Consider the following 13814-nt stretch of genomic DNA (forward strand, 5'->3'; position numbering starts at 1 on the left):
TAGTTATTATTATTATCCCCATAGCTTTTCTTTGGGATCATGTTATTATTGCCAGATACTGGTTTTGAACAAGAGGAGCCAAATTAGTGAGTGCTCAGATGATTCACATACTCTAACAGTGCCCATCAGTTCGTGTTCCTACTGATCATGTTTTTACTTGTTCCCTTAATCTCAAATATTTTGATTCCAATTGAGCATTTATAAACTGATGCCGATTAGCCAAAACCTCTTGTAGGCTATTAAATTTTACCAGGTTAATGCATAATAAAACATTTTGTGTTACTGGAAATATTAAAGATCAACCTCTGGATTGAGGGATCTGCTGTGATTCTGACAATGGATGTCAGGGAGAATACCACTGCAGGGATGGTCTCTGACCTCTGGGAATGGTCAATGGGCTGAGCCTCTCTTCCCCCCATTGGGATGCCTTTGGATAAGATCCCAACACTTGACTGTACCAAGTGTCTGGAACAGTCTGACTCTCTGTAGTCACTTTCTTTACACCTCTGTATCCAGGCTGCATTACTCATAACCTAGGGAATTGCATATTCTTTGCAGACAGTGAATTTATCACTGGCAAACTAAGGAGCTTGTACACTGCTGCTTCAGTAAATTCCACTATTCATTAATCTGGCCATGAGAGTTCTCCGTGAACACAGCCAAACTCTGCGTGTGGCTGGGATAGTTGGTGTTCAGCAGGACTGGATGGACAGTGCAGCATTAGCAGTGGAATTGGGGAGAGTTCAGTGTCTGTATTGAATGCAACCAGATTATTAACACCAAATGAGGTATCTCTCAGAATCTAAGCCCCACCACCCCCTCTAGTATCTGAGGGTCAGCTGGAAGACAAGGAGTTTTATTTTCTGCCAAATTACTCCTTTAACACAACAGTTTTATTCTGTACTCTGTTGTTGTAAGAGTAAATTGTGTATGTAAATTAATCATTCATTCTGAGCATAAGTGTGACCAAGTCGTGAAGCTTTTGTCGTATATTTGAGGGTTTTGATAGTAAAGCAAACCCATAGCCTGATTGTTGGTGGTGCTGTGAGTTGGCTTCCTGTTAAGGTTTAGGGCCAGCAGAAGTTTTCAGTGTTCAATCTTTGCTTTTTTCTGCCAGGCCCGTTCGCATGGTGTTTGGCGCCATCTTGAGCAACAGCCAGAGTGTAGCCACTGAGCAGTGATATATTTGAGGTTTTTGGTACTAAAGCAAACCCGTTGCCCGATGGTTGGTTATGCTGTGAGTAGGGTTCCGTGTGAATGTTAGGGCCATCAAAAGTTTTCAGTGGTCACTCTTTAGATTTTTTTGCCAGGCCCGTTTGTGTGGTGATTTGGCGCCATCTTGAGAAACAGTGGGAGAGTGGCTGCCAAGGGCTGGTATATTTGAGGTTTTTGGTACTAAAGCAAACCCGTAGCCTGGTTATTGGTGGTGCTGTGGGTAGGGTTCCATGAGAGGGTTAGGGCCAGCAAAAGTTTTCAGTGTTCAATCTTTGCATTTTTTTGCCAGGCCCGTTCGTATGGTTTTGGCGCCATCTTGAGCAACAGCGAGAGTGTAGCCACTGAGCAGTGATATATTTGAGGTTTTTGGTAATAAAGCAAACTCGTAAGCCGATTCTTGGTGGTGCTGTGGGTAGGGTTCCATGAGAGGGTTAGGGCCAGTAAAAGTTTTCAGTGGTTACTCTTTGCATTTTTTGGCCCAGCCTGTTTGTGTGGAGTTTTGGAGTCCAATTGAGGAACAGCATGGGATATGCACCGAGGGGTCGTGTATTCGAGGTTTCTGGAGTAAGATCTGTATTTGGATCTGGAGCAAACATTCGATTCTCTTAAAAAAAGACATTGTGGTTGAATTTCTGCAGTGTTTATTGAAAAAACAGGAAACAGTATAGCTTGGCTGCAAAATTTCTTTTTGTACAGGTACAGTATTGAATGCCTCTCACAGCCTGTTAGACCAGAGAAAATAATTCTATTAGTCTCAAGTTTCCATTGCCAGCAATGGACATTTCAGCAGGAATATCTAACTGCTAGCAAAAGGATCAACTATTCTGACAGGTGTGGCACTCATTTCAATGCACAGGGAGAGTGGGGCTCTTCCCTGCCACCCATGTACAAAACTCCCCATCAGGGTTTGAATTTCACACTCACGTATCAGAGGGAACAAGAGAACCATTGTGCATACATTGGCAAATTTCAGAGATCTAGCAGTGCTGCTTCTCCAGCACTGCCAGATTTTGTCTCAAGGAACTTGGTATAAATGCTTTAAGACATGTGCAGGTTTCAGCGTGAGCAAGGGAGGGCTGACCAGTGAGGAGGAGGGAGAACTTGTTCTCTGATGGGGTAAGCATCTAGGTTTCCTATAACCACAGTGCACACATGCTTTACACTCTGCTCACACTTTGGTTCTTGTAGGACCAAAGCTTTGTGTTTACAAAGGTCTGAGAGATGAACAAATGCTGAATCAAATTCTACCAGTCTAAGTGCCTGCTAAACAGAAAATAGAAAAGATCAGGAGAAATTAAAGCAACTATTCTTGTCTCATTAGTGAATGTCTGCCTAACTCCAAGCTGAGAACATTTTTATAGAGAAGAAAAGTCTCTTTTCAACAGATGTCTGTTCGACTGATCTCTTTGATCCTGATTTGCACTGAATAAGCACATCTATAACTTGAAATAGGAGCAACTGAGTAAAAGTAATGCACTCAAAATCCAGTCTTATTTCAGTTTGTGCGTACTAGAAACTACATAGTAGAAAGAAGTGGTTAGTTTCCAAGTGCATTATAAAATATGGTATGAAGAAAACAATTTAACCATGGCAATGGCAAACCAGTGCAGAGCCTGCTAATTTAGCAGCACCCAGGAATAACAATTGCATTCTGACAGGAACTGTTTGCCATAGCCTACTGTAACCTGCAGTACATAACCTAGTGATAAAAGGATGAAAACCTCCATCTTTCCTTCCAAAGTGCCCAGTTAGCCTACAACTAAAGGGCATTCCTCCACTCTTGGAATTTCCAGTAGGAAAAAACCGAAAACATTACCTTCATTTGCAAAGACTTGAGGAGTTTATGCATTTAGTAAGTATCTATGCAACAAGAGGACATTTTCTTTCCAAAAGGAAGAAAACAGTTGGTGTGTGTCTCTCTTAGGAATGGAGGAGATTTTGAGTATCAGAAGAGGCTCTTGTATTATGGTTTCCCCACCTCCTGCCCCATATAACTTTAAAATCCAGCTAAACTTCATCTAAGTAAAAAGTCTGAATGGAATTCTTACACTACATCTAGGACAGACAAGTGTTACAGGTATTTGAAAGCACACGCTCATTGGAGCTTCTCTTGTTATGTTTCAGCAACACAGTTCATCCAGTGTATGATCAAAAGACTGATCATCCAAATTAGTATTTTTACACAGCATTTCTTCCAGGAGATGAAATTGCAGGTAGTTTGGCACAGGTACAGGTCATGGGTTCTATTTGCACTCTCAGGCTGGGAGGTTCTTTTGCTTGTTTACAGCATTCATTAGCAGGTGGACATAGGATGTTAACAGGTCATCCATTTTGTAACCCTGTCAGAAAAGAAAAAAAAGTCTTTAGTCCCTCGAAGAACTCAAGAGGCAAAACCAGCTATGATTTCCTCCCTGTTTTCTCTTTCTTTTGTGGACATCTTATCTTCAGCTATCACTGTTTTGATAATTATTTATCTATTCTTCCCCCAGTTCCTTCCCTCACAGATTTACAAAAGTTTGCAAAACATAGCTCTGTTTTTTCCTTGCCAGTCATTCTATGGACTGACATCTTGTACTTTGCAATCCAAGCTTTTCTGTGAGAGAAGTTAGTCCTTTGTTTTTATATTGCCTTACAAATTTGAGATTAAGTTATCTATACAGTGATGCTTGTCTTAGCCCATGGACAATCTGAAACCAGTTGTTAAAAAGGTGGTGCCATTCACTGCCAAGTGTTAAATCTTACAAGGATTACACTAATGGACTAAACCATACAAACCAAAAAGCCTCTTATGTATTTTTGTGGCTAAGTGCAGTCTTAATGTCTCAGACAGAATTTTGTTGTCTGGGAAGAATTTGGGAAATTACTATTTTTCCCTGTTCCTGTGACAAACATCTTTGCATCAAACAACATTGTAGAGCACTGAGCTAGTTCTAAACAGCAATATTATTGACTTGGCAGTGAAGGCTTTTGGTATCTGCATTGATTTTCACATCTGTTTGGGCACTTTATTTTTGTAGCAACTCTGGACATATAACAAAACTTTGGGATTTCTTGTGACAAACTTACCAGAGATGTCTCACATAAGATCCGGTTCCCTCGTACCAGGTTCCCTATTGTCATGTGAAAGTAGGTGCTCCCACTGCTCCAATTAGAGATTTTATTGAAGGGATAGACTGTCAAAATATCCTGTAAGGGGGGAAAAACCCTGAACTTTAGAACATTTCTCAAATGAGGATGGGTTGCTCTGTAAGAAAGCCTGTAGAACCAGAGGGTTTGTTTTCTTTCCCACTTATCTTGATCCCCTGTGTATATAAATCAGGTGTTGCATCCAGGCTAGTAGTGTGTTGTATATTCACCATATGAGTGAGTCACTCATTAATCACTGTAATGAGACTTCCTTTCATTATATATTGATCTTTGACTTAGTATGATGCCATTATATTGACAACAATCTGAAACTCCTGGATAGTTGTTTTCTTATTAAAAGCAAATAGTGATATTCAATACCAGTTTTGCCTGGGACCTTGGTAAGGCCAGACTGTTTGGGTTAGAGAGCTGGGAAACACTGGCACTCATCTGATAGCTTAGACAGCTTGAGTTTCCTGCAAAGCATTTTCCTGAGGCAAATTTCCCCAGTGCACTGTCCATCTATTTGCCTGACCTTGCCACTTTGCCTGGGTGCATCATAATTACCACTTTTTTTTTTTTCAGAGATGCTGTACCTTGTTTCCAGTACAAGGTACTGGAAAGAAGTACAAAGAAGTGATTTGAGGCAATACCATTTTCTTTGATCTCACACAGAAAATGAACAGAGGCACTCTGTCCTCTCTTTACTGTTCAGAAAATGGCCTGTTACTGTCCCTAAATTAGCACAGTCTGTTTAGTCTTCCTCAGCTAGACTCTTGAGAAGCAACTGTTACCTTTGTCTTATGATTTATCAGTGAGACTCCTTGCTTGTTGATGGCAATCAGCACAATCTCTGGGAAATTTGGCTCCGAGGTTTGCTATAAACAATAGAGCAATATGAGCAGAAAGTTAAGAAATCGGCTGTATCAGGTGCACAGTGACCTTTAACAGTGTCATAAAACAGCTACATAAAAGCAGTTAAAAACCTGTTACTTCCTAGGCTATCTGATAATAGGTTTAATGGTTGGCTGCAAACCAGTTAAGGGCCTAGGAAGGAGAAATTCAAGGTAGCAACAGGGAAATGATTCCTGCAGGTAAGCACTGCAGAACAAGAGGTTTAGTACACTGCAGTCCTGAGGGAAGAGTCCACAGAGACAAAATTTGGCAGGATTTTGTTGTAGAGAATGACAGGACAATTAAGTGTCTGACTGCAACCATATTGTCATATTAGTTATCAAACTGGAACAACAATATAGCCAGTAAATAACAGGCATAGTTCAGAACAGGTCAAGAACCCACCTCACTTTCAGGGAGCTGAGTTTTCCTCAGTAGATGATGGGATTATATAATTTATAATGTATTCTCAGACAGATACAGAATTAGTGTCAGGCTATATCCCCCAGGGTGGGTCCACAACCAGAGCCATTCCTAGAGACCTTTAAACCTACCTTCACCTCAAAGAAGGCTGATCCAAACGTTGGCCACCGGTGTATCATCTTCAAGAAGGCAATCTTAGCCTCATCCACCGTTTTTTCTTCATGTTTACTATATGCTGCAATAATGCTCTGTTTTGAAAAAAAGGATACAAAGCCTGGTCAGGTGGAGACAGGTGGGTTTGCAGTGTCCAGAACTAGCACTAAAGATAGCATCAGACCATCACCAAGATCAGCCTTTTGCCCACAGGAACATAAGATGGTGAAAATGAAACTGGCTTACCATGCCATGGGGCCAGGTGGACCCAGAACCCCTCAATGTTCCTTAATAATTAGTTAGGTAGAGAGGAGCACAAGGGAATGGACTTCAGGGCAGAGGGGCAACATGGGATGAAACAACACTCAGAAAGCCAGTGTTCAACACCCACAGACATTTATCACATTTTTCTGCTGAAACGCACAGGGTGAATTTTCTCTTGGTATTTGAAATAGTGTCCTGTATCCTCAGTGGACTAAGTGAAAAGGATCTTGTTTTTTGGTGGATAGGAAAGCCTTTTGCTGTGAGTAGCATGCACACCGTACAGGGTGACTGATTTTCTGGCCAAACTATGAAATATTTAGGGCGTCTTAATTTTCTATTTCTCTATGTGATCCTCAAATACTTAGTCCCATCACTGTCTTACCTATCTCTAATTCTTCTGGGCACTGAAAATAGGTTAATTTCTCCAAGAAAGATGTACACCTCAAATCAGTCATCCAGGCCTGCAGGTATTTTGCAGAGGATGTGAAGTTTGCACTGGAAGAGGCAAAACAGCAGAGGGAGCCGGTAGCATCCCTCTCAAGTGCTTTCAAAGATTGGCAGATCAAAACTAGCATGGTTTGATGTCTGTCTTCTCAGAAACCTTTGTTGAAGTCATATGATCAATGCCAGCTGGTGTTCTTACCTTCCTCCACTCATCTGGGGAGACTGCTCGGAGCAGATTGTCTGGCACCAGCTCCTTCAGGATTTTGGGGATGGCTGCCAGCTGCGCGCGGTCGCCGTCGAAGCGCACTTTGTAAATCAGCCCTGCCAGCTGGACAGCTTCATCCTTGGAACACTTGTGGTAGCCTCTGAGGTACTTTGGCAACTCCTGCAAGAAACCAGCTCTGAATCCAGACAGAACAGGCTGAAGCAAACATTGACAGACACACGCTAAATCTGTGAGCTCAGGATGTGAGTCTCACTAAGTCTGTGAGCATCTCAAGAACTTTTGATTTCCTCTGGAGGTTCTCGGGGTGACCTTTAAAGGTCCTTTCCAGCCCAAACCTTTCTATGATTCTCCATAGAATTACAGAGTAAGATGAGCACCTCCAGGGAACAATTGGATTAGAGAGCTGTGCCCCTAACACAAGCAGTGTGTAGCAAAGGTGTGAACACTGTTAGAAATAAATCTGGTCCTGAGGCAGAGCTGTGCCCTCTGGCAGGTCTGTAAGGCAGCCCTCGAGGAGAGAGGCTGTAGTATTCCATCAGGCTTCCTTGCTCAGGAGTATTTCTCAGACCACATTTCCTGCCATTATATTTATGCTTTAGGGAGCTGGCTACCTGGTGGTAATGAAAAATGGAATCAGCTTTCAGGTCCTTTCCAGGAGTTACATTCAGCCACAGCTTTCTCATGAAGTACACCTCATAGGTTACAGACATAGTAGCCCCTAAGGAAACAACACATGGTTAGAGTTCTCTTGCACTGTAGGTAGAGCTCTGTAGTTTTAAAATGCCCTGTAAGAGTGTTCCAAAATTTAATTCTGGTTTTAAGAGTAACAAACAAAATTCCTAAACTGGAAAAAGTTCCAAAGACCATTTTAGATTGCTAGGAAAGTGATTAAGTTGTCGGTTACTGGACACTGACCATGCAGTGATCTAAGGTGCAAGCTCTTCAGAGAGGGAGGAAGAAGCTGACAGCAACAGTAGGAATGTTGATTTCCTCTTGGTGTTCACAACACCTTCCTGACAATGTACAGGACACCTTAACCGTGTTGCACTGGAGCAGGTGCATTCCCTGAGGGCTGCTTTACAGAAATGTGATTTAGTGCACCCACACTTTTATGCTGTGATTTTTCAGAGCTCCTAGCAGCTGCATCAGCTGTTGGGAGAAAAGGGAAGTTAGAAAGCCTTAGACATGGAGGTAGAGCTTCAGGAAGCTGAACCTCATCTGTTCTGGAATGAGCAAAGGTCAAGGTAATTGAACATGAAATGTGAGTGGAGTGTGGTGTAGGTTTCAAAATGTCTGTAAAGTACAAAACCTAAGACAGCAAAGAATTGCTGTCAATAGGGATATGCTGTTTTATTCTGTGTTCCTCTGGCAATACAACTTGTGCTTTTGTACACAGATACCAATTTTCTACCAGCTCAAGAAACAGGAGTGACACTGTGTAAAGAACTTATTTACATGTGTCAGCTGGTAGTCATCTGGCACGTGTGAGCCTTGGACCATAATGAGAACCAATATGTCTAAGTTATGTGTTTTGGATTCAACAGGTCAAAAAATCTTTGCTAACAATTTAAAATATCTGGAGATATCCCTCCTGTTCTGGTGTTTCTGACACCAGTGCTTGGCTGCATCAGGTCACTGCAGGCAGTAGCCATCTACATCAAACAGTATGATAAGGCTCTGCCACATGCTTCCCAGGATGGAGTAAACCCTACTGGATGAATTTTCTGTTTCTCCAGTTCAAGACAGCATCTCATGCAGGTTCTTGTCCTGCTGGCATTCTGCTTACCATCTTTTCCTGGTTTGTTCCTCCTGTTCCAGTCTGTCACCTGCCTTAGTGAGTCAAAGAAGTAGTCTGCTTCATTCTGACTGATCACCTGGAAGAGGCCAAGCAATGAAGGGGAGAAAGGAGGGATTAGTAGATGCAATAAAATACTGCCTGTGATATAAATGATATAAAACTCTGCATTTCTATCCACCTTCAAGAGACTCCAAATAATTATCAGGTGCTAAAAGTTCAAGTCTAGGTTGTATCCTCTCAGTAAGACAGAAGCAGTAATGACCTGTTCTGTTGCTTGGCTTTATATATGACTGTTTCAGTGGTCTGGCAAATAAGTAAGAGGAGCAGGGAGTCTGGCTACCCTGCTGTAGTTGAGAAGAGTTACCTTGTCTGCAATCTTCACAAAGAGGCTGAAGCCTTCCCAGGAGCTCAGCTGCAATTTGGAAGCAATGTTCTGACACAGAGTCCGGACTTTGGTGTTTGTTCCCACATTAAATGTCTGTGAGACAACAAGACTCAAGTTACACAGGGAAGAGGAAGAAGAGAGAACACTGCCAGTCTTGAAATGTGTTCCTGCATGAGCATGGAACAATGCTGGAACAATGGCCAAGGCTGGGGAAACAAGTAAATTCTCACCTGATCTGTTCCATTGGGGAAGCAAATCTTGTGTGAGATCTTGGTGTTGTTCTGTAAGATGGCCTCAACCTCCACAGGGTGAGGTGCCCACTTCCTGGAGCCACTCCTGGAAAACACCAGCACCACAGGAGAGATCAGTGCTGAATGTTTAATCTCTGGGGAGCTGAACAACAGTATTCCATCCAAACAACATATTCCATCCAAAACATGCTGTGCTAGTACTGTGGGGTGGGGCAGGCTCCAATGGACATTCACCCCCATGTGTCTTAGTGGCACATATATTAAAACTCTGTTTTACTCTACAAGAAGGTTGCATGAGCAAGATACCTTCCAAGACAATACCATTACCCCTTCTATGTATTCAGCACCATTTTTCCTTACTGTTACTGAAGAATGAAGATTATGGCCACAAGGAGAAATAGATTTTATTTAATTCTTGCATCAGGAAGAAGGGGAGTGGACCTGCCCTATTCCATCATTGCAGGAGAGGGATGCCACAGGAGATGAAGGAAATGCAGCAGCTTGGCTGGAACCTGTGCCTCCTGGGCCATTTCTCCCTGCAGTCTCAGCTAGGAATTCATTGCCATGGCAAGATCTGCTGAGGACCCATCAGGGTGCTTGCTGGCCAGGAGGCTGGGGATGAAGCTGTGGAGCTGTTTTTGGAGGAAAAGGTGTACTCAAAGGCTCAGCTGGCTGCAACCCCCTGGTTTTGTAGGTCACTCCTTTGAGCTGCATGCTCTCCCCTTTCCAGAGAGAGCAGGTTACTTACAGGGCTAGATGTCATTTCAGGTCCCATTCAACTGAAATATTATATTTTCTATTCAGCAGGTGCAGATTTAATCTTAGGGAAAGAAATGCTCTCAGAAAACACCATTTGCCTTTGCTGTTCTTCCCATCCCCCAAGCTTCAGTTCTGGAGCCATTTAGGAGCTAGAATTCTCCTCCCAAACAGCCTGTTCTGCTTCCTCACTCTGAAGAAGTTCTGTACAGCTCAACAGGGCTCAGAGCATGAATAGCACATAATGTGGGTGGTCTTCTCCATAGCCAGTAAGAATGAACAGCATTTCTCACTGGGCATTTTTCAGGCACTTCGAAGGCAAGTTGAATGTGCAGTGACATTTCCCCAGCAGTGCCCAACCCCCCCCAGCCAGGGGGACAGCCAGGCTGTTGGCATTCCCCTTGAGCCTGGCCCTGAAGGCCCACAGGCCAAACACTGGGTCCAGCCTGAGAAAAGGGGTAGAATGGAGAAGCTGGAGGGAGATACTGGGAAGCTTCCTCTGGAGAGATCTGTGTCAGGCAGGTGCAAAAGTGAGGAGGCTGAGGTTAACCTTGATGCCAAAGCATTCTGTCCTTAGAGTGAATGTCAAGCTGGGTAATTTCAGTGCCTGCTGGAAGCTACAGAAACCTTCCCCCTACAGTTCCTGAGAACCAGGTAGTCCTTTCACTATCTCTGCCAAGTTCATGACACCAGGTAGTCATTCAGAAGCTTGGGAAGCACCGTGGGTCAGAGACCCATCTTCAGCCCTCCTCAGGACATGGACAATGCCCAGAGGACTGAGAAATGCCCTGGTGTGAGCAGCCAGGGAAGTTTCAGAGCTTTGCTCATGTGGGTTTCTTCAAAGAACAGGAGCTGATTGTGTTGATCCTCTCTGACCAGCATGGATCTGCTTTGCTTCCCCAGCAGGAACCCAGCAGCCACGTCAGCACCCTGCCTGTCAGTGACTTCACTGGTGCCACCTCTCTTGAGTAAAACCTGGTACTTCAGCTGCACGTGAACAGCTAAGTGCTGCTGAGATCCAACAAACTCAAGACTAATCCTCAGGCATATGTAGTGGAACAGAGCGACCAGGTGCCTCTGATCATCAGGAAGTGGGTGTGAGCCGCTATCAACTCCACCTGTGCCCAGTCAGGGCAGGGCCCCTATGGAGCATGTGCAAGACCATGGGGCCAATAAATAGTGAGGCTCACACCCACTGAGGCAGCTCATTCTAGAGCTAGCTGAGAGAGTGACTGGTTGCTTCCTTAGCAGCAGAACATCTTTGCTAGTTCCGCACTGTGGGCAATAGATTCAGATCACATCCAAGTCTATATCACCGTATCAATGCATCGACTCCGGACAAGAGACTCCTTTCCGGCTACATCTGGTGGAGAATGCGGGCATAGACCTTGGTCTAGCCCAAATTTCTGTCAGATCAAGAAAAAAAAAAAAAAACAGGACCTGACCCAGGGCAAATGACAACCGGCAGTTGGGTAAGAAGATCCATTATCTCTCAATTATCACTAAAGATGGGACTCTCCTCCAGCACCCCCTCTGCACAGAGACCTTCCTACTCCCCATCTGCGATCACTGCACGGGCACTTTGGAGGGAGGTCGGAGACTTACTAAATGAACTCCACGATCAGGAGGTTCAAAAGAATATAGCGGGGGTAGAGGCCACTTGGAAAGTGATGACTAACGCCCTAGAAGGGATAAAAAATGAGGCAAGGGCTGCCGTCACCGCAATAGCGGCAATGCCACCAAATGGCAGCTTTATTAAAACACCGCCTCCTGAGGTAGAAACCAGCGCGGTTCCCTCGGCACCCCCACTGCCGCCCGAGGATGAAGGAGCCCAGAAGGCATTCCCTATCCTAAGTAACAACAGCTTCGCCGTCAAGGGCATGAGAGGGAAGGTACATCATACTATAGCCGAGTTCCTTTCCGACCTCGGATTAAAGGAAGAAAAGGCTCCGGACAACGTAAAACCATCAACATGTGACCCTAGCGGCGATGTAAAACCTTCCCTACCATTACCTCCCAGCCCAGAAAATAAGTGTGACAAAACAGCAGTCACTCCATCAGCCATACCTGTTGGGCCAGAATCAACGATAAAAACATTACTAGAACAATCCACCCAAGCAATGAAATCCTTAGAGAAGAGAATATTGAATCTAGAACAACGGTCATCATTTCACACCTACCGAGACCCACCCTCCCTCCCCGATGATGAAGAGGAAAGCATACCAGCACCACTGTTGTCAAGGCAGGCCAACCAGGGCATCGGCAAATCCCGACCCGGAAGATGGTCCGGCATCATTCGTGATGCCATCATCGAAGGAGATTGGGAGCCTAACACCGTAGCCTACCCTATCTTGTATGATAACAACAGGCCGCCCATCTACGAGCAACACAGCTGGAAGATGCTCCAACAGGCGAAAAAGACCCTGAGGGAGGGGGGACTAAGATCAGAAAGTGGCCAAGCCATCTTAGACTGGTTATTCACCGCGGACACCAACTGTCCTCATGACTGCCGGAATCTAGCCAGGTACCTGCTCACTCCGTCCCAACAGATTGTATGGGTAAAGGAGTGGGAACGCCTGGCCCACGTAGAGGCGAACCGCCCACGAGCAGCCAGCGACCCGTTAGTAGGGGTAACCGGTGAAATGCTCACGGGCGCAGGACAGTACGCAGACATACAGGTCCAGCTCCAATTCCCGGCCGTACTACATCATATTACGGCGCGCTTGGCCCGCCAGGCGTTCAACGTAGTCCCTGAGCCTACCCCGCTCCCTTCATTCACTGCCGTGAAACAAGGGATAAACGAGCCGTACCAACACTTCGTTGACAGACTCTGGCAGTCTGTCACGGCTCAATCTGAACTAGGGGCCGAGCAAAGGGACTCAATGTTCAAACTTTTGGCATTTGAAAACGCCAACCCGAAAATGAAATCACTATTTTCTACATTACCAAAAACAGCAGGGGTCTCGGACATGCTGGAGGTTGCTGCCAGAGCCACCCAGACGCAGCAGCACCAAGGGATGGCCAATGCTTTTGCTGCCGCCTTAGAGCCCACTCAAAAGCTTCTTACGGCAGTAGCGCAAAAACTAGATGGAAGAAGAAACCATTTTAAGAAAAGAAATCGACCGAGAAATCCCATCCCCATCTGTTATCGCTGCGGGACATCGGGCCACTCAGCAAGGCAGTGTTCAGCCACCGTCTGGTGTGACCACTGCCAGATGGATAATCACAACGACCGGGCATGCTGGTACAAAAAAAACGGACGGCGCAGCGCGCAAGGCCCCCGCGCCATGACACAAGTGGCAGGGCCAGCGCTTTACAACAACTCCCCGCCCCAGCCGCAAGAGGGAGCTTGGGCTTCGATATGCCCTGTGCAATAGATATTACATTGACAACAAACCAGGTCTACTGGCTACCGTCAGGGATTCACGGACCAATCCATCAAGAAAATGGCACGGTTGGGGCATTGCTAATAGGGCGTTCATCAACTGGAATGGCAGGACTTGTTGTGCTTCCTGGAGTCATAGACGCAGATTCAACAGGGGAGATAATGATTACATGTTTCACGTTAACACCTCCCCTAGTAATCAAGGCAGGAACCCGAGTAGCGCAACTAGTCCTCCTTCCAAAAATGAACATAGGGAAGAACGCCCACACGACGCGAGGCGACCGAGGTTTTGGGTCTTCGGGAGGCACGATAGTAAGCTTAGTACAACAGATGAAGACTAGACCCATTATTATTATAAAAATGGTCGCCGAAAACGAGGCAAAGACACTTTCAGTGATGTTGGATACAGGAGCCGATGTCACAATTATCAATCTCAACGTATGGCCACGTCACTGGAAGCTCGTCACAGCCCGCGACGCCGTTCAGGGAGTGGG

At 45.1% G+C, this 13814-nt stretch overlaps 1 protein-coding gene across 6 annotated transcripts in view; it reads right to left on the reverse strand.

The window, feature by feature from the left end:
* Positions 1-1839: 1839 nt before the first annotated feature.
* Positions 1840-13814, reverse strand: part of MYO7B (myosin VIIB) — a 58963-nt gene continuing 46988 nt past the window's right edge. For all 6 annotated transcript variants that reach the window (XM_030456382.1, XM_030456381.1, XM_030456377.1 and 3 more), the window contains 9 exons: positions 9159-9264; positions 8908-9021; positions 8532-8619; positions 7357-7463; positions 6719-6904; positions 5790-5906; positions 5136-5219; positions 4282-4401; positions 1840-3554 (listed from right to left, as the gene is read on the reverse strand). In XM_030456382.1, coding sequence (XP_030312242.1) covers positions 3471-3554; positions 4282-4401; positions 5136-5219; positions 5790-5906; positions 6719-6904; positions 7357-7463; positions 8532-8619; positions 8908-9021; positions 9159-9264 — 1006 coding nt within the window. In that variant the 3' untranslated portion in view covers positions 1840-3470. The remainder of the gene's footprint in view (positions 3555-4281; positions 4402-5135; positions 5220-5789; positions 5907-6718; positions 6905-7356; positions 7464-8531; positions 8620-8907; positions 9022-9158; positions 9265-13814) is intronic.

The sequence above is a fragment of the Calypte anna genome, chromosome 9 (genome assembly GCF_003957555.1).
Source record: "Calypte anna isolate BGI_N300 chromosome 9, bCalAnn1_v1.p, whole genome shotgun sequence".
In the NCBI taxonomy this organism is placed as follows: domain Eukaryota; kingdom Metazoa; phylum Chordata; class Aves; order Apodiformes; family Trochilidae; genus Calypte; species Calypte anna.